At 38.4% G+C, this 22,191-nt stretch overlaps 1 protein-coding gene across 1 annotated transcript; it reads left to right on the forward strand.

Moving 5' to 3' along the window:
* Positions 1-2,176: 2,176 nt before the first annotated feature.
* LOC138907662 (uncharacterized) lies at positions 2,177-5,657 on the forward strand. The gene is made up of 4 exons (XM_070198270.1): positions 2,177-2,555; positions 2,655-3,012; positions 4,195-4,447; positions 5,367-5,657. The coding sequence occupies exons 1-4, from the start codon at positions 2,177-2,179 to the stop codon at positions 5,655-5,657; spliced, it is 1,281 nt and encodes a 426-aa protein (XP_070054371.1).
* The last annotated feature ends 16,534 nt before the right edge of the window (positions 5,658-22,191 follow it).

The raw sequence follows: 22,191 nt of genomic DNA on the forward strand, positions 1-22,191 counted from the left end.
AAATTTGACCAAGTCATAATTCCTACAGTGCACGCCCACACGCCCGTCACCTAGCATGTGCGTCACCTCCAAACAATTCACATAATACGTATATTCAGGGTTCATACCCTGAGCTCCAAGATTATAAGAGTTACTTACCTTGAACAAGCCGAATCCAATATCGAGCAAGCTAAACAATGCTCCAGAAATTCCATTATGCGCGTATCAACTTCCAAACGGCTCGAATCTAGTCACAATTAATTTGATTCAAAACACAAAAATTATAGGAATTAATTCCATATCAAAATACTAATATTGTCCAAAAATCCGAAATTATGCCCCAAATATTGCTCGTAGGACCCACGTCTTGGAACCTAACAAAAGTTACAAAATATTAATGCCCATCCAACCATGAGTTCAACCATATAAATTTCACCAAATTCCGACATCAACTCGACCCTCAAATCTTCAATTGAAGTCTTGGAAGATTTCTACCATTTTCAACCCAATCTTTACCCATTTGAACTCAAGACTCTTTCCATAAACCTTATCGATACGTATAAATAATACTCTTACACCCAAGAATCATACTCTTAATCACCCATCATTACCCAAACTCGAAATTGAAGATTAGGGGTTAGAACCTTACCTCTTTGATAAAGAACTTGAGGGATTTCTCGTTGGATTTCAAGGCTTCGATAAGAATTTGATGAACAAGAAACTTCATCTACTTCCTATCTCTAGAACACTCTCACTTCTCTATAAAATCATTAGATAATTTCCCCAAAATAATCCCCAAAGCCTATTTGTCAAAATGGGACCGGGTTATGAAAATAGAAAAATTAATCCTCTGAAAGCAGGTCTGTGGTCGCATAATGGACCGCAGAATGGGTTTGCGGGCCGCAAAATTGATCGCAAAATCGGTGCCCAGAACTGGGCTCTTCTGGTCCATTCTGCGACCAGTTTGCGGTCGCAGAAGCAGTTTTGCGATCGCATAACTTTTTTGCGATCGCTTAATTGGTCGCAGAATTATATTTTTCCAGCCTTTGGTAATTTACTCATAACTTCTTGTATGAATATCCAAATGACAAACGGTTTGAAGCGTTAGAAACTAGACTCAAAGATGTTTCATTTGATAGGTAATACACCATAGAAAACTTTGTGTGCGAACTCACTTGACTTTAGTCTATTATGAAATTTCCAACTTCTACATTCGATGCCGAAACCTACCGAATCAAGTCCGATTGACCTCAATTTTTTCACACAAGTCATAAATGACATAACAGACATATTCGTATTTCCGGAATCAAATTCCGACCCCAATATCAAAAAGTCAACCCCTCGGTCAAACTTTCCAAAAATTTAACTTTCGCCATTTCAAGCCTAATTCTACTACGGACCTCCAAATAAGTATCCGAACACGCTCCTAAGTCCAAAATCACCATACGGAGCTACTGAAATCAACAAAACTCTATTCCAGAGTCATTTACATATAATTCGACATCTGATCACTATTTTAACTTAAGCTTTCAATTATGAGACTAAGTGTCTCATTTCAATCTGAAATCCTTCCGGACCCGAACCAACTAACCCGATAAGTCATAAATCAAATGTAAGGCATAAATTGAGCAGTAAATAGGGTAACGGGTTTATAAGACTCAAAATGACCGGTCGGGTCATTACAAGAACATGTTCAAGCAAATGATGGGAAAAAATACCGATTCGGATGCCTAACTTGCCTCACACAACACATCGATCCGCAACTTAGGAGTTCAAATGGGAAAAAGTCTCTCAATCACTAAATTCTCGTCCTAATGGGGCACTACCAAGTGACACTGTAGTAAACCCAAAGGGTGGAAACAACATGGGGCATGCCATGTCCATTACTACAAGAAGTGGAAGAGGTGGGAATGCACCCACCTCAAGTCAAAAGCAACTCGTGGATGATGAGCATGTGGAACAAGAAGAAGAGGTTCCGAACAATATGGTGTAAGCAAATGATGAGGTTCGAATTGATATTGATGATAGTATAGAAGAGACTCAAGAAGAGGTGAACCCGTTTAGGGATCACATTATTGACATACCGCAACCGGTAGTACAAAAGGCTAAGGCACCATTTCCTAAGCCTCCACCCCCATACCTTCAAAGACTTGCCAAACAAAATGGTGAGAATTAATTCAAAAAGTTCATTCAAATGATGAAGAGTCTCTTAATCAATGCGCCATTAGTTGAAGCTTTGGAGAAAATGCCCGGTTATGCAAAGTTTATGAAGGATCTTGTGACAAATAAGTGGTCAATGGATTTTGAAACTATGAAAGTCACTCATCACGTGAGTGCAATTGTGTATTCTACGGCTCCTAAGTTGGAAAATTCCGGTGCTTTCACAATTTCTTGTACAATTAGAAGTGCCAAATTTGCTAAAGCTCTTTGTGATCTTGGGGCGAGTATCAATTTGATGCCCTATTCGTTTTTCAAGACCATGGGAATTAGAAAACCAAAACCCACCTCTATGAGATTGAAAATGTCCGATCGGACCATGAAGAGACCTTTGGGAGTGATTGAAGATGTCTTGGTTCGTATTGATAAATTCATTCTTCAGGCGGATTTTGTCATTCTAAATTGTGAAGTTGATTACGAGGTGCCGATTATTCTTGGAAGAGCTTTCCTTGCTACAGGGAAGTCTCTTTGTGATGTTGAAGCCGGAGAACTCACTTTTCGTGTGGGAGATAAAAAAGTGGTATTCCATGTGTGCAAGTCCATGAGGCAACCAAATAGCAACGATGTGTGTTATTTTGTGGACTTGATGACCGATGTTATTATTGATGATATAAGTTCCACAATCAGTGTTGGTGATATGTTGGAGGCCGTCTTTCTCAACTTTGATGATGACGAGATGGACGGCTTCATGGAATGTGTGAACTCTTTGCAAGGAATGGGGTGGTACAATTACGCACCAGGGAAACTATCTTTGGATTTTGAAAATAGGAAAACTCCTCCTACAAAGCCTTTCATTGAAGAGCCTCCTACCTTGGAGTTGAAGCCATTGCCTCCACATATTCGGTATGAATTTCTTGGCCCTTGTTCTACTTTACCGGTTATTCTTTCCACTTGTTTGACTAACGTGCAAGTAGATTCTACATTGACGGTGCGACAAAAGAGGAAGAAGGCTATTGGGTGGACATTGGCAGATATTCGGGGGATAAGCTCCGCATTTTGCATGCATAAGATCAACTTGGAGGAAGGTGCCAAACCATCTATTGAACATCAAAGGAGACTCAATGAGGCTATGCAAGAAGTTATCAAAAAAGATATTATCAAGTGGTTGGATGTTGGGGTTGTCTACCCATTTTCGATAGTTCGTGGACTTCTCCGGTTCAATGTGTCCCAAATAATGGGGCATAACGGTGGTCACCAATGACAACAATGAGTTGATTCCTACAAGAACGGTGACCTGTTGGACAATGTGTATGGACTATCGCGAGCTCAACAGACTTACAAGGAAGGATCATTTTTCGCTTCCCTTCCTAGACCAAATGCTTGATAGATTGGCTGACCGTGCTTTATATTGCATTTTGATGGGTATTCGGGCTACAACCAAATCCTTATTGCTCTGGAGGATCAAGAGAAAACAACCTTTATATGTCCCTATAGTACTTTCGCCTTCAAGCGGATGCCATTTGGTTTGTGCAATGCACCGGTGACTTTTCAAAGGTGTATGATGGCTATCTTTATGGACATGGTGGAGGACTACCTTGAAGTTTTCATGGATGACTTCTCAGTAGTTGGAGATTCTTTTGATGATTGTCTTGTAAATTCAGATAAAGTGTTGGCAAGATGTGAAGAAACGAAGTTGGTGCTCAATTGGGAGAAGTGGCATTTCATGGTCGAGGAAGGCATTGTCCTTGGCCACAAAATCTCATAGAATGGAATTGAAGTTGACAAGGCAAAGATTGAGGTAATTTCTAAACTTTCACCTCCAACTTTAGTAAAAGGTGTGCGGAGTTTCTTAGGCCACGCAGGGTTTTACCGGCATTTCATCAAAGATTTCTCTAAGGTGGTGAACCCGTTGTGCAAGATTCTTGAGAAATATGTTAAGTTTAACTTCAATGATGATTGCATGAGAGCTTTTGAATTGTTAAAGTTTAAGTTGACAACCATTCCCATCATCACCACTCCAAATTAGAGTGTCCCCTTTGAACTTATGTGTGATGCTAGTGACATAGTAGTTGGGGCTGTTTTGGGGTATTGCATCAATAAGATTTTTCATCCGGTCTACTATGATATTAAGACCATGAATGATGCCCAAGTAAACTATACTGTTATGGAGAAAGAGCTCCTTGCCATTGTGTTTGCAATTGAGAAGTTCGGCCCGTACTTGATGGGTGCGAAAGTTATTGTCCCCACAAATCATGCAGCACTTCGTTATTTTATGAGCAAGAAAGATTCCAAAGCTCGGTTGATGAGATGGGTACTTTTTTTCAAGAGTTTGATATTGACATCCAAGATAGAAAAGGGAGTGAAACTCAAGTGGTGGACCACTTTTCTCGTTTGGAGGAGGAGGGGAGGCCGCATGATGGCCTTAAAATCAATGACTCCTTCCCCGCAACTCTTGGCTATTTTAATGAAGGAGGTGCCATGGTTCACGGATCTAGCAAATTTCCTTGTATGTGGTATCATCCTAGATGAGTTCTCTTTAAACCATAGGAAGAAGCTCAAACGGGATTGTCAAAATTATTATTGGGACGAATCATACCTTTTCCAGATTTGTACGGATGGGGTGATTAGAAGATGTGTACCGGAAGAAGATCAATGTGAAATTCTTGGGGCTTGTCATTCTTTTCCATCTGGTGGTCACCATGGTGGAGCAAGAACAACGGCCAAAGTGCTAAGTTGCGGTTTCTATTGGCCCACTCTTTACAAGGATACAAGTGATTTAGTGAAAAGATGTGATGAATGTCAAAGGGCCGGTGGAATCTCAAAGAAAAAATGAAATTCCCCGCACCACCATTTTGGAGATTGATATTTGCGATGTGTGGGGTATTGACTTCATGGGTCCGTTTATGAATTCTTATGGAAACACCTACATCTTGGTTGCAGTTGATTATGTGTCTAAATGGGTTGAGGCTGTTGTTATACCTAACAATGAGGCGAGAAGTGTGGTGGCGTTCTTGAAGAAGAATATTTTCACAAGATTTGATACTCCGCGGGCTATTATAAACGATGGGGGGGGGGTCACATTTTTACAACAAGGCTTTCGATACTTTACTTAGCAAGTATGGTGTTACTCATTAATCATGACTCACTATCATACACAAGCTAGGGGTCAAGTGAAAGTCTCCAACCAGGAGATAAAGAATATTTTATCTAAAACAGTGAATGTTAACCAGACGGATTGGTCCAAGAAGCTCGATGATGCATTGTGGGCTTATCGGATGGCTTACAAAATACCTATCGGAATGTATCCATACCGATTGGTGTTCGTCAAAGCTTGTCATCTTCCGGTGGAACTTGAGCACAAAGCCATGTGGGCTCTAAAGAAGTTGAATCTTGATTGGGATGTTGCCGCTAACTTGAGGGTTGCACATTTGAATGAATTGGATGAGTTCTGGTATCATGCTTATGCAATTTCGTACTTGTACAAAGAAAAGATGAAATATCTTCATGACAAATACATTTAGTGCTAACTTGATTTGAAGTGTACTACAAGGATGAGTGTACCTTACAGGAATGATGGACATAAATTTAGCTAAGTGCGCAAAATTGTGCGGATCGCAGATGAATTATGCAGACCGCACATTTACAGTTGTTGCAGTAAAAGCGCTTTGCGGACCGTAGAAATAGAAGGTGGAAAATGCCAACTCTCTGAAGTTGGTATGTCAGAAATATGGTCGATCTGCGGCCGCAAACAAAATTTTGCGGACCGCAGATGGAGATCACAATTGAAGCACCAGGTAATAGAGTGCGGTCCGCAATTGAAATTCTGCGGCCGCACTCGCTCTTCTATCCCTTAAGAACCTTAAATGTACAAATAGAGGGCTAGGGTTGCTGTTACTCTTATCCATCTCTGAGCAAATATCACAGTAATCTTTTGAAGTTTCTTGCTAAGTCTAAGCGTACATTCATACAACATCTATGATCAATAACTCATCACACTCATTCATTTGGTATGCTTCATAATCTTGTTAATCTTTTTCTTTTATTTTTTAGATTTTTAGTTAATTTTAGGCCATTTGTCAATAGAACTCAACTGTACAACCATGTGGGGGTTAATCTATAGTGTGTTATCTAATACTTGCTTATTGGGGAATGGGCAAATGTGTTTTCATGCTTTTATGTTGTTGCCATGTCAAAATTGCACAAAAAATTGCAAAACCTAGCTAGTCATACTGGCTTGTTCGTAATTGTTTGAATTTTGCGGCCGCAAGAAATTTGTGTGGTCCGCAGAAGTTGAGTCTAGGGCAACTTTAGTAACGAATGGGTCTGCAGCCGCAAGGAAAATTGTGCGGGCTACAGAAATCTCATCGTGACCGCATAATTGCCTTTGTCCTATTATAAGAGAGTTTATAAATTTATGACTTACATGTGCATCGTAAGACAAATTGTACGGACCGTAGAAATCAGGTTGCGGCCGCACATCAGCCAATTCTCTGTCATAAGAGAGTTGGCATATTTTTGGTTTATGAGTTGCGGCCGCAATGAAAAATGTGCAGACCGCTTCAAATCTGCGGCCGTGATAGAGAATTATGCGGTCCACAAGGCCCAATCTACGGCCGCAGGAAAAATGTGCAGACCGCAGATCCTTAACTGTGTTCCTCACTGTGTCTTCTGGTGTGTCCCATACATATCTCATTGTATGTCTGAACTTGAATTGCAACTAACAATCACCTTTGCTTGGTAAAGAAAATGGTTTGATCTAGAGGCAGAGGCGACACTTCGAAAGGAAGGGGTGAACCTTCCAGGGGTCGAGGAAAGAGTGCTTTACCCCTCGGCCTACAAATGACAATCACAAAGAAACCTACAACCGGCAGAGGGAGAGGTGCAGACCTTTTTGAGACCAGCTCTTATGTCCCCTCTAGGGAAGCATCAGAGGGAAACTCAGCCTCTGTACAAGAGCAGTCGACTGTCCTGTCAAGGCCGCCAGGGAGGTATCAACTCAGGCACGAGTCGTCCAAATCTCATAACACTTCCGAGGGCTCGAAAAGTGCTAGTCAGGCTTCTGAACCATCTACTACACCTGCTCTTGAGGCACCAGAGACATCATTTCAGGACATCCCCGATGATGGCAGAAAGGGAGATACTACAGTTGTCGGTCTTGACAGAACGAAGAAGAAAGAGGTTTGGAAGGTCTGGTTTGTCATCTTGGCCGCCTTCACCAAAGTCCGCAAATGGTGGCCAGTAAGGTCACTTACTCTTGATCAACAGTTTCAGTTGAAGGATCTAGAAAAGTATAACCCGGCAGTGCTGAGACAATTCAATAAGGGTAAGGGGTAGATATGGTTCACCTAGAGTGTGGTGGATGCCAAGGAATATCTTGTCCGGAAATTCTATACCAATGTGGTACATATCAAGAAGGGGACAAAGGTAACCAAATTGCGTAACATGAAAGTGAGATTTGATCAAGCTACTCTCAACACGTACTTGGGTTTCGAAGATGTCAAGCCGACGGAATACTTTGAGAAGTATGCAATGGGAGATGAATCCCACCCTAGATTAGCAGAGATTCTAGTAGCTCCTAGGCCACCACCGCCATGGATCATGGTAAGGGTTCCTATTCATATGAACACTTTGAGCTTTGAGGTAAAGGGGTTGCAAACCTTTATCTGCAGCAGACTGGACCCGAGACAGAATGAGACCTATCTCCTGATTCCTCGGGAAAATCTAGTTGCTTCTATCATGACCGGGTACTATATCAATGTAGGTGCTATGATGTCGGTCAACATCTCTGTGATCGCCCGACAGGATGATTATTCCTACCCGTACCCCAACACCATTACAGAGTATCTTACGGATGCGGGGGTGGAATAGAGGGATTTTGATACAAAGGTGAAGCCGAAGAAGCCTTTATCCTGGTACTCACTTATGGATGCAAGAAACCCGAAGAGGAAAGGTCGACCGTCTACCACTACAGGCCAGTCTGATGAGTCAGCTATGGTAGTTACGGAGGGAGTTGATGTCCCATTTACTTCGGCCGAGCCTTCCTCTAGTGTCGCAGTTATGCCTCCACCATCATCCATAACCCCTTCAGCAGCTCCTGCCACAGTCTCCACTTTGGCTTTGAAGCCAGTGTCCATGCCTAGTGCTCCACTTTCTACGTTGTGAGTCTCCCAGACATTGGTGAGCCTCAACAACTGTATACAGACAGCCACTGTAAAGCTTTCTGACCTATCTAGTACTGTTGCAACAAAGTCTTCAGTTCAAGCACCTCAGATTCCCCCCATAGTTGAGGAGACATTGAAGAAGCTCCTAAAGAACCAGAACACCATCATGGCTACCTTGGTACAACACAGGTCAGTGATCGAAAAGTTGGGCAAAGAAGTAAAGAAGATGAGAAAGTCCTAGGCCAGTAAGAAGTCAGTGGACAAGCTCCGAAGGTAGGTGACCACGCTTGCTGCAACTGGAGATATCCCTTTTGACATGCTGATTGACCCACACCTTTCAGACCCAGTTCCTACGGCGCCATCAGCATCGGTGGCACCAGCTGGCCAGTCTGAGGAGCTAGACTCTGCTGCCGACACTGCAGAGGCAGTGCGTCTTATGTTCACCAACCCAATCACACCCAAAGCTAAGGATGATGAGATCCAATTAGATTAGACTGAGGGCGGTCACATTGCTGGGGACACATGGATGTCCAAGGAGCCATAGGGACTTTTCTTTACTCTTTCCCCTCTTTTACTCTTATTTTATTAAGCATTAGGGACAATGCTTATTTTTATTCAGGGGGTGGAGTTTATTTTGATGATAATTGGTACATTCTGAGAAAATTGGCCTGTAATAACTTGATATTATTTTCTTTCTCTTTCTTATTCTGTATATATTCTCTCCTTTTTCTCTCATTATGTATATTTAGTAGTTTTTGTTTAATTAGCTTCTTTATTTTTAGTTCCATTATTAGTTCGTAGTTTTAGTTAGTAGCTTCTTTGTTTGTTTTAGTAGCTTCGTTTTGTGTTTTAATAGACAATAAGCCTTTGATTTTCTTATTGCCATGGTTCTTTCCAGAGGTAGTTGTTGTGTGAACCGGATGACTCGTCCCAACGATGGATGGCGTGACAACCTTCTTAAGGGAATGAATCCGTTTTTGGTGTTTAGGTAATAATAGTAGTAGTAATGAATAAAAAGACCTAATTAAGTCATGCTCGAAGAGTCAAACATGCTTCATTTGGTACCAACACACTTAACTACGTGCTTATGGTTAGAAACAAGATTTTTAAAAGAAACAGCTCTAGTTAGTGACTTTGTGACTCTTGTGTTGACTTTGGCAACCATCGAGTAGTTTAATTGAACCGTAGTGATTTTCAATCTTGAATGTGATCGTCGTGGTCACTCGACTATATCCTTTTTAACAATTCAATTGTGTGAGGGGTGAGATACTTTGTTGCTAGTCCAAGTATCTGTGCGAAAGATCTAGAACTTGCCCCTAATGTGTTTCAAGGCGAAATCCTAAGTTTTGCTTGGCTTGAGAAGTGATTGTAGGCTTTCCTTGGCCCGTTTGAATTTTCTATTGCCTACCAATGTCATTATCCCTAGTCAACCCATTTAAGCCGCGAGCCTTTCTCATTTGATAACCATGTTACAAGCATGTACCCATTTTGTCGTGACCCTCTCTTGGCACCCGAGCTTTCCTTAACATTATTGTGAAACAAATGGCTAAAAATATATGTTTGAGGGAGAGACGAAGAAATTGAAAAAGGTATCAAGGCACAAAAGAGAAGAAATTACGAGAAAGAAATGCAAGAAAAGAAAATAACAAAAAGAAAAATACAAAAAAAAGTGAATAAGTGGAAGAGTTGAAGGGATTCAAAGAGAGGTAATGATCCCAAGCATGAAGAAATCAAATAGGGAGAAAATTAATGTAATGAGCAAGAAAGAGTGATATTAAGTCTCTCTAGTTCCCCAAGGAAAAGAAAGTGCCTCAAAGAATTGGCAAAGTGTGAGCCGAGAATAGAAAAATGGAGTGCTTAAGGAAAGGTGTAACCACTCAACCATATTTTATCCAACCCTAATCCAAAAGCCTTCATTACATCCCCAAAGAAGACCTATTTGATCTCGAGTCGAGTGAACTTGTATTAATGGCGATCTACATGAGGGGCAAGCCTATGGTACTTGAAGTCGTACTTGCAACATTCTCTTGAGAGAGATGAGTGAACCTTTCATAAGTCTTTGGATTGAGTACTAAAAATCTTATGTGATCCAGGCAAACGGAGAGTAGAGCAGGAAGAGTTTGGAATCCACAATGACCTACATGATAGAGAAAGAGTCCTTGATGAGTAAAGTCAATTTTTGATGCTCAAATGTCACTTAAAAATTATATGTGCATAAATGTTTAACTTGTCGCCTTGTTGATAATACATAAGCAGTGTGGGTAATTGTTGGTCCCAACTGATATGTGGATGGCTCACCTTTGACTCGCTGAAATGACCCTTCACTTTTGGAGATGGGAACTAAATTGTTTGCTTGAGTACAAGCAAAGACTTAAGTTGGGGGAGTTGATAAGTGGGGATTTTGACTACTCATTAGCGCCTTTAACTTTTGTTTTAGTCTAAAAGCATTGAATTGTGTGCCCGAAACTAATGAAATTGTGTAAAATTGCATGTCACGACCCAAAAATCCACCACAGGCGTCGTGATGGCACCTAGTCTCTAAGGCTAGATAACCCGATTTCAGTTACGTTTTTGAAGCCATTTTTTTTAATTAAATATGTAATCAAAACTAACAGCAGAACAAATATAAAAAAATATAACCTCCCAAGACTAGTAGTACTGAGTCACGAACTCTAACTGAATACATGGAATGACCACAAGGACCGAATATACAATATTGTTTGATTACAAATTAACAGTACAATGAAATGAAACTAGCAGCTCTACCTTGAATCCTTACGATCCCGCTTTAACTCTGCTCAAGTCCGATATCTCCAATACCTGGCTCTGCACAAAAATGTGCAGAAGTGTAGTATGAGTACCCCATAGTTGGTACCCAGTAAGTATCAAGACTAACCTCAATGGAGTAGAGACGAGGTACAGTCAAGACACTCACTAGTTTAATAACTTGTGCAATATAATATACAAAATAATAGAAAACAAATAACATCAAAGCAACATAAAACAACCAATGATATGCACAGTAAGACAATAAAATCACCATTTAATATCGCTCAATAATTAATAAATATAATTACACCCAGTTAAATCAAGTTCTTCAATTAAGTATCTTTCACATATAATTCTTACGAATAAAACTCTTTTTCAAATATACTTTTGTCGAGTAAATATCTTTCAAATACAATTATTTCATATAATTCTTCTTGAATATAATTCTTTCGATTAAAGAGTCACCATGTGACACCTCGTTTCAAAATCATAAAAATACGGGTCTCAACCCATTTTCATATTTTTCGTAAACACGGGTCTCAGCCCATTATTTTTATATTTTTACGGCACCTCATGCCCATAATTAAATCATCATATTTTTCCGGCACCTCGTGCCCTCATTTCATATCACAACTGCACAAACAATTCACGTGCCAAATATCATTATCATTTCATTACAGCACCTCATGCCCACATTTCATATCACAACTGCACGGACAATTCACGTGCCAAATATCCTCATTATTTACTCATGGCACCTCGTGCCCACATTTTATTTTATAATCCGCCTGGCAATAACTACATGCTCTCAATTTCAACATAAATCAGATTGTTATCAATTTACCAACAACAAGACAAATTGCACAAGGTATAAAAATAAACACAAGAAAATCACAACATCACATGAAAATTATCAACACCACAACCCCACATCATCATAGATCGTCCCTGACAATAGCCACCCTTATCGCTCCTATTGCCACTCTTATCACTCCTATAGCTACCCTTATCGCTCCGCCCAGACAATATCAATAGCCACCCTTATCACTCCTATTGCCACCCTTATCGCTCCTATAGCCACCCTTATCTCTCCGTCCGGACAATATTCCAACAAACACCACAACAGTGAAATGCCACCCTTATACCCACATAATATTAACAGTGAAATGCCACCCTTATTTCCCTAAAATAATAACTCACACAATACAATAATTTACACGAAAAATTATTACGTCAACATAATAAAATCAATTCATATCACAATTTGCCCAATGGCAACAACCAAATTCCAAAGATATAGCAAAATCAATTAATTTCACAACAAATAGCCGAAGGCTCCACACAATGTGTACAACACCCAAAACACTCAATAGAGATAGAAATTACTCAACATAAAGCAAAGTCTTCATTAACTCCAAATTTTCAATAATTATATAAACACCTCTTCTTAAGCTCATTTAATTAATTATTTGCAGAGGAAAAAATCCAAAATGAAATTAAATTCCTATAATTATCAAATCAACAAATTTACGGAATTTCATAAATAATCAAGTAACAATCCCATCAAATTGTCATATAACAACAGATTCAACAACAAGGATTTAGGCACGACAAATAGATGATTAAATATATGCCAACAATTATCCAATTTACTACACAATATGCTCAAGACTTTAACTCAATAAAATCTGCACATATAAATCAAGTACGTACTCGTCATCTCGTGTACATGATTTTCAATTACATAAATTACACATAAGACTCAATGCCTAAGGGGAAATTCCCCCACTCGAGGTTAAGCAAGACACTTACCTTTTTGAAGTTATGCCGATATTCCAAAATCGCCTTCTTACTTGAATTGGCTTCCGGACCGCTCCAATCTATTCAAACCAGTTGTATAACTTCATTAAAATTCATCGGAAACAATTCCGGATAATAAAACATCAACTTAAAATTTTATTCCAAAAAAGTCAACAAAAGCCAACGCGGGGCCCACCTCTCGGAACCCGACAAATTTTTTATGAAATCCGAACACTCATTCCGATACGAGTTCAACCATACCAATTTCATAGAATTCCGATAACAACTGGACCTTCAAATCTTAAATTTGTGGTTTATGAAGTTTCTATAATTTTTCCCAAATTTTCATCTCAAAGTACTAATTAAATGATGAAATCAGTGATATATTCATGTATATTAACCAAATCTGAGTTAGAATTACTTACCCCGATGAATTTTTTGAAAACCCCATAAATACTCATCTCAAACCGAGCTCCCAAAGTCCAAAAATGTAATAATAACCTAAACCTCGGATATATAGTACATCCTCTGAACTTCCAATGTGCGGTCCGCACAAAAATGGCACGGCCGCACATCCCCAGCTCTTGCGGTCGTACAAAAATGGTATGGCCGCACTTCACAGCCTTCTCCTCTACCAGGCTTCAGTAAGTTTGCCATAACTTTCTCTATATATGTCCGAATTATGATTTCTTTACTTTTCTGGAAACTAGACACGAAGGGCTACAATTTTTATTTTTGAATTATCTCAAAATTTCTTCTAGATCAAAAGATATAAGCTTCCGAAATCGGACCAGCGAATCTGAGAGTTTTTGAGCGCGGCCGCACAAAATATTGTGTGGTCCGCGTACTCCACTGCGGACTAAAGCGCGGTCCGCACCAAAATTGTGCGGTCTGCGAAATTCCTCTGAGGTTAGCACTTCCCTTTTTGCCTCAGTACTCTCGAAACTCATCCAGAACCTCCCGGATACAAACCATATATGAATTTCAATCATAAAACATGCTACGGACCTGCTCGTGTACCCAAAACACTGAAAAGAGGTCGTCTTGACCCGATATTGACCATGGCCAAACTCCCAAATTTCTTAACTTTACTAATCTCTCAACCAATGATCTAAAAATACACCCAAGCCCCTCGCGACCTCAACCAAATATACCAACATGATCCAAAATACAATACGAACTTAGTGGAGGCTTCAAATCTCGTCAAACAATGTCAAAATTACGAATCGCGCATCGAATCGAATATAAGTTTTTCAAATCTTCCAACTTCTTTATTTTACACCGAAACGTATCAAATCAATCCGGAATGACTTTAAATTTTGCACCCAAGTCATAATTGACGTAATGGAGCTATTCCCATTTCTGGAATCGAAATCCGAACTCGTTATCAAAAATTCATCCTTCAGTAGGATTTTTTAAAATCTTCTATTTTTTTCAACTTTCGCCAAAATACGTCGAATTGTCCTACGAACTTCCAAATCCGAATCCGGACATACGTCGAAGTCCGAAATTACCATACAAAACTATTGACATCATCAAAATTCTATTTCGAGATCGTTTGCTCAAAAGTCAACTCTCCGGTCAACTCTTTCCATTTTAACCTTCTAAATAAGAATTGTTCTTTAAATTAAGTTCCGAATCTTCCGAAAATCAAATTCGACCATACCCGCGGGTCATAATACTTATTACAAAGTTTCTCGAGACCTTAAGTCACTGAACGGGGCGTTAATTCTTAAAATAATAAGTTGGGTCGTTACATTGCAAGAATGCTGGAAGTTGGGATCCTGAGATGAAATTCGACTAAAAAAGGATAAATCTAAGCACAAGGCAATAAAGGGCACAAAAGCATAAAAGGTACAATCCGCATAAGGAAGTCTGCGGCCGCAGAAGAAATTGTGGACCGCGGAATTCCATCTGCGGTCGCAAGCAAAGAAGGAAAAATTTGCAGACAATTGTACAAATTGCGGACCGCACATAAAATGTGCGGCCGTAAAAGATGGGCAAGGAGTCAACATCATAGAGTATGCAAATTACCAAGTCCAGAACATTAGTGAATTGTGGACCGCACAACATTTGTGCGGCCGCAGAAGATTACCTTGCGGCTGCAAGCCTAACATTGCGGACCGCAGAAAAGTTGCTTCGCGGACGCAGTTCAGAATTATGCGGTCGCAGAACTCCAACTCCTGTCAGATGTAGAAATCTATGGACCGCACATGGAATTGTGTGGCCGCAGAACCTCCCGAGGGGAATTTTTATCCGAGATTTTAGCCTTGTATAAATAGACGAGTTTCACAAAATTAGGTCAAATTTTGAACATCTGCAATTGCTGTAGCGGTTTTTCTTTGCCATTTTTGAAAGTTTACTTTGCTTTGGTGTATTTTATAATAGATTTAATCATTTTAAGTTATCATTATGAGTTTAATTAGTCTTACTTCTCTATTCTCTTCAAACCCAAGTATGAGTAGCTAGATTTTTACTAGGGTTGTGACCCAACCCTAGTGTGTAAACCTTATGGGTATCTAAATTAGTGCTTGTTTACGATTAGGTATTTATTATTTAGCTTAGTTCATACTTTAATTTGTAGAATTAATGGTTACAAATATTAGTTCATGCCTATTTGACTTAGTCTCTACTTGAGAAAGAGAGACCTAGTCTAGGATAACTTGGCTAACAAGGAATTGGGTCAGTCGAGAGATTGATTTACCCAATTAAAGGGTTCAATCTAGAGATAGTAATAATCCGACTTGAGTTTTTATCAACTGTTTTGTGTGATACCCATTTGGTCTTAAGAAAATCAAATTGGGCAAAATCACTCTCCCACCGAGAGGTATTGAGTAGGTAATTTAGAGTTGAGAGCTATAATACACCTCAATCAACAGAACGAGCATTAAAGTCATTATCTTATTAGGCAGACACCTAGGTAATGGTTACAACCATAAGCTTTTTATCAATTTGGAAACATCTCATAAACAATCATCTCTAGTTTTCTTTCTTTATTTTGCAATCAATAGAGTAAAATTAAAAATAGAAAATAAATCTTGTTGTGATAGTGCAATTTAGATAATTCAATCGCACACATTGAAATATATACCCCTAACTCCCATCTTAGCCCCCTGTGGATTTGACCCCGACTCTTAGTTGGATTTTATTATTGCAAACGACAGTTACATATCTCTATTGAGGTGTGCATTTGGACGAAATCTTGCAGAAAGAAAACGAAATCTTTTTTGAAAGACTGAGAAAGTTAAAAATATACTTTTTAATTGGCTCTCTTTATATCTCCTGAAAGATACCCATCCAATACCTGGAAATCGGATTGTCATTTTGGTATTTGGTATGTTATTCTGTATAAACTTTTAAATTTTGTGGTACTTGATATGGTTTATGATTTTTTAAGAAATATAATCACACCAAAATACATGATCATATACAAAAGGACATATATTTTATGATTATACAAATATAATAATAATCAATCTAAAGAAAAAAAGGCAAACTAAAATCTAAACTACTGGCTTGATAAAATTGGTGTTTTAAACCAACTTTTGATATAAGTGGTTTGAAATTGTACAATAAAATTCACATATATTTTTATTTGAACTTATTTATCATGATGGTGTTCGAGCCATTTGCACGCGTTTCTGCTATCCATAAAAACTTATGTAATATTTAGAAAATATCCAATGTTAACGTAATGTTTTAAAATTCTCATCACATAGTAATTAACTTTTACCATTGAGTATAATGTTAAAAATAATTTCGTACATTTTGAAAGTTCTTCTATTTTTAAGTAAAAACTAGCTTCATACAAGTTTTTAGTTTCTAAATGCTCATAATGATCTCCTTTTTCACGACTAAGTAGATTATTTATAGTTTCATACATTATAATTTAGTTGTATTTTGAAGTGAGATCGCTTGGTCCAGTTGGGGAATTCAACTTATGAGCTTTAAAACAATTGATTTAATGCCCTTAGGTTTGAACTAGCCTTGTCTAGGACATCTAACATCATGTAAACTCTCTATCTCCCCCCTCTCCCCCCCACCCCCAAACACACACACACACACACTTGTGGGTAATAAGTTTAAAACCTGAGATTTTTTTAGTATTAAAATAGAAAGTGAACTTTGTTACCCTTATATTTTATTTGTTAAATAACTGCAAACATATTTGTTATAAATTTGATAGTTCATGACATTTGGCTTCTAATAATATTACTAGTATTAGCACCCGTGTAGATGCGCGGACACTAACCATGTTAAATATTTGAGTTATTTAGATTATATGTAAATAATCTTAAAATTTAAACCTTCTCGATAAATATAGATAATCATTGAATATTAATTAAGAAACACTACATGAAAATGATTAAACATTTCTCAAATCTCCTAGTTATAATTCTATTTTTCTTTTTTGGTACTATTCTCGCCGGTGTCATTGGATACAAAAAATGGTGAGGAAACAAAATAATAACTCATATTTGTGGCAAAACAATCAAAGGTTGAGACTATTAAGGACTCTTTGGATACGACTTGACTCTTTTACTACTGCTTAAACTCTAATTTGGTGTGTTGATATTTTTTTTAAAATATTTATATTTTAAAATTTTAGTTTCTAAAACTTTATTTTTCAATAATAATTATTTTTATAATAATGTAAGTGAAAATATTATCCTTAATTCAAAACTCATGTTAATCGGCTATCTAAAATTTAAAAAATTGTTTAGCCAGTGATTTATTTTTTAGTATGACTCCATTTAGATATTTGACATTAACCATGTTAAATATCTGAGTTATTTGAATTATATGTAAATAACCTTAAAATTTAAACCTTCTAGATAATTATAGATAATCGTTAGATATTAATTAAGAAATACTACATGAAAAAAGGCTAACATTTTCTTAAATATAGTAGTGACAATTTTATTTTTGCACCATTCTTATTGGTGTCGTTGTGTCACGGCCCAAAATTCACCTAGTCGTGATGACACCTAATCAAACCCGTCAGGTAAGCCAATTAATAACTATCCAATTCAATTAATATTTAACTAACTCTAATACACTCCTCAATGACTGGTAGTACAAATCATAAGCTTCTAAGATTAGAATTTACAAACCTGGTATGAAATAAACACACCATCTGTTCGAAACGTACATAAACAGATTTTTATAAATCTAAGGCTACCATGAACAAGAGGCAGCTACAACCAGAACGCAGGTACGTCTTCAAATCCAGCTCCCGTCGATCACAACAACATCAACATCCAATATCTGCACGCAAGGTACAGAAGTGTAGTATGAGTACAACCGACCACATGTACTCAATAAGTAACAAATCTAACCTTTGGTTGAAAGTAGTGACGAGCTGGAACAAAGGTCGGGTCCAACACCAATAGCCAACAACAGTCCATAACAATGTAAAGCAAGTAATAAAAGAACTAACTCAGAGATAAAATGCTCAACTTAATCATGATTTCTTAAAATAGCTCTGCCTTTCAAGTGTATCAGTGAAAACTCAAGGCTTTTACTGAAGTTGCCAAAAATATGAGTAAGTTTGAAAACAGTAATTTTCCCAAAATTTCTTTCACCAATAAATAAGATGTTTCATTTTCTTTTCACATAGCCAGTGGAAAATGCATCATTATGCCCATATGCCAATATGTGTGAGAAGCCATGAATGACGTGATACCGTACAACATGAGAAAAATGCAAAGTTATGCCTGTATGTCAAGTGTGCATGTCCATGCGATGCAACTCAGTGATAAAACCATATGCATACTCTCAGAGTATCATTTCACTCAGTCCTCCCAGTAACTCAATCCTCCCAATCGCTCGACACTCGTACTCTACACTCGCACTCAGTAGGTACCTGCGCTCACTGAGGATGTGTACAGACTCCGGATGGGCTCCTTCAGCCCAAGCGCTATAACAAGCCAATTATGGCATAAATCAGTCAACCATGTTGCGACGTGCAGCCCGATCCTATAATCAACCTCACAATCAGGCCCTCGGCCTCACTCATTCATCAATCTCTCCAGTCTCTCAGGCTCACACTGTCATGAAACTAGCCCAAAATGATGATATGATGTATCACTAAATAACAACAGAGAATGAGATATAATATGCAATGAATGATCATGATTGAGTATGAAATTACAATGTAAGCAAAAAACTCAACAGCAGTAATGACCTCAGTGGGTCCCATCAGGATAAGCATATAGTCTAGACATGGTTTCTAACATAAATCACAGCTCAATAACTCTAGTACGTAGAGATTCATTATTACAGATAAGTTCAGGTAACTACACAATACCACATAAATACCGGAGTCACAGTTCACACAGTGCACGACCACACGCCCGCCACCTAGCATGTGCGTCACCTCAACACCAAACACATAACATGTATAATCAGGGGATTCATACCCTCAGCTCCAAGATTAGAAGAGTTACTTACCTCGAACAAACCAAATCCAATACCGAGCAAGCTGTACAATACTCCAAAAAATCCATTCCGCGCGTATCAAACTCCGAACGGCTCAAATTTCGATGATTTCCTTGAAAATCCCTCAATAATAAGATCGCCACAAATCGAGCTTTCTTAATTCAGCTCTTTACTGATATTAAAAACTCTCACTACTCTTTCAACTTCAATCTACATCAACATAATTCAAGTGGACCAATATTAGTAAATAAATTTCCAGATTTGGTCATTTAGGCATTTTATCAAACATGTAGAGTACATAGCATTTTACTACCTCTAGAAATGGTGTTTCTTCATCCAACAATCCCTCTTTCCTACCAACAAGAGATACTAAACCATCCTTTGTCTACAAAAAAACCTTCTTTAGCACCATTAAAATCACCAATGAACTCACATCCACCCAATTGTTACTAATTAATTCATTATAAAATCTCTACAATGGTTATGCAATTAAGTTGGGAACTTATGGCCTCCAATCACCATCCCATGAGTGCCAATACTTAATTCATACTCATATTCCCATAGTAAATCCATGCATGTAAGTCTAAGGGTGTAGGATTACCTTTTGAAAGAAATCTTGCAAAATTCTCCTTTGAGTTCTTGAAGAAATTTCCTAAAGATCTAAGTATTTTATGTGTAGATTTCATCAATACTAGAGTAGAAATTATAGAATTTCACACCAAGATAATAGCAATTTCTTACATTGAAGAAGAGGGGAGTTGGTGGTCTTGAGGGAGTGGAGAAGAGCTCCAAATTTCGTCCAAATGAAATGGGGGGAAATGAGCCCCAAATTGGCATAAAAAGAGCTGGAGCTGATCCGCATCCGGTCTGGCGAAGTGACCCTCACTTCGCTGTCCACTGCATGCAAGAGAAGGCAGGACCCGCGCCCGGTCTGGCGAAGTGACCCTCACTTTGTTGTCCGCCAAAATAGCTGGGTGATCAGACTTTGGTAATTTGATCATAACTTTTAGTAGGAATGTCCAAATGACGAACGTCTTGATGCGTTAGAAAATAGACTCAAAGGGATACACTTTAGGTGCAAAATTTATGGAAAGTATCTTCACTTTATGAGAGTTATATCCGTTCAAAAGTAGGTATTGTGCAAATTAAGACACTTTTTCTGCTTAATATTTTCAACTTTCGCCAATTAGTGCCGAAACTTTCTAGACTTATCCAAATGCAAATCCGGGCATACGCCCAAATCCAAAATCACCATTCGGACCTAACGAAACCATCAAAACTCTGATCCGAGGTCGAATACTAAAAAGTCAAATTTGGTCAACTCTTTCAACTTAAGGCTTCCAACATAGAATTTATTCTTCCGAACATGTTCCGAAACACTTGAAAACAAAACCGATGATTCATACATGTCATAATACATCATATGAAACTATTCAAGACTTCAAATAGTTGGAAGGAGCGTAAATGTTCAAAATGACAAGTCGGGTCATTACATTCTCCCCCACTTAAACATACGTTCGTCCTCGAACGTGCCAAGAGTTATTCCTAAACCATCAAATTTCTATTCTACCTTACCATGTACATACCCAAGGGTGATCCAAAGTCACCCTATTCCATATAGGCATGACGATACTACATAACTAAAAATTACTAATTTAGCATTAGCCCATAAACCTTGGAATCCAATTTTCAGCATCTAAAAAAATTTCTTTTCAAAACCCGAATCTCACATATACACTCTGTATGAGACTTAACAAGTTGTATTAGGCCTTAACCATACCCGATATATAATCACATAACATAATACACAACTCGCATACTCGCAGCACCATTTCCGATCACAGTAACTACTCAAAACCAACCCGGTACTAGTATTAAACCTCATATCAACAAAACTTCATTCCCAAAACCTTCGTACACTGATGATAATTAAATAAACATGTGGAATCTCATAACCACTTATCAGATCAACTAGTCATGGAGCTCTCTCACCCCAACCAGAACCATAATCACTTTCTAAGTCGACTTTCGATATCATCCTCCCAAATGTACCATTATCAAATCTGATAGTACACATTCTAGGTCCAATGACCTTATATTATTAAACATAACTATCCCACAAACATGCCACACCAATATAACTCAATCCACAACTGCGCAATCCGTGTACCCAAAAATGGAAAATGTCTCAAAAAAGAGAACTGTATTGCGAGTTCAACAAGCACCACCACAACTGCAATGCTATAAGCTCATTATATATAGTAGAACCAAGGCACACAAATTTAATAACAGTAACCAGCTCTTCTAGAGCTCACATTAACATCACTCGCACGGACAACTCACGTGCTATAGTATCAATATCTAGACTCGCACGGATAACTCACGTGCCAATATGTGAATCCGCACGGACAACTCACGTGCCAATAATATAACCCGTCTGGCATGGTCACAGGCCTCCAGTCCAAGCATGTCATATATGAGCAATCAAATAAGTACACATGTATATAATAAATGAATTAAGATTCTCATGCTTTTAGACTGTATAAATAACATGCCACAGAGTAGGCATGTGCAAAGTGTGCTATCACAACTCAACCTAGCAAGTTAAAGCAGAAATGGAAACTGCCAAGGTTATTCAGGGAATTAGCTTATTTTAAACCTCAAGTATAGCCCAGGTAGTTCTCGACAAAGGTACGAATACGAGAAACGTTATAACTTTACGCTTAACAAACAACTCTAGGCATATCATAGCCTAGGAATTCTCCCGAGTATAAATACTTGCCCCGATTCTCGCACATGGGCTCAAACCTCACATATATACGCATTTGTAGCGCGTAGATGTCACAAATAATTAACGCAACTAGTGCCTCCATTGAGTTTAAAT

This window comes from Nicotiana tomentosiformis, chromosome 1, assembly GCF_000390325.3.
Source record: "Nicotiana tomentosiformis chromosome 1, ASM39032v3, whole genome shotgun sequence".
Taxonomy (NCBI): Eukaryota; Viridiplantae; Streptophyta; class Magnoliopsida; order Solanales; family Solanaceae; genus Nicotiana; species Nicotiana tomentosiformis.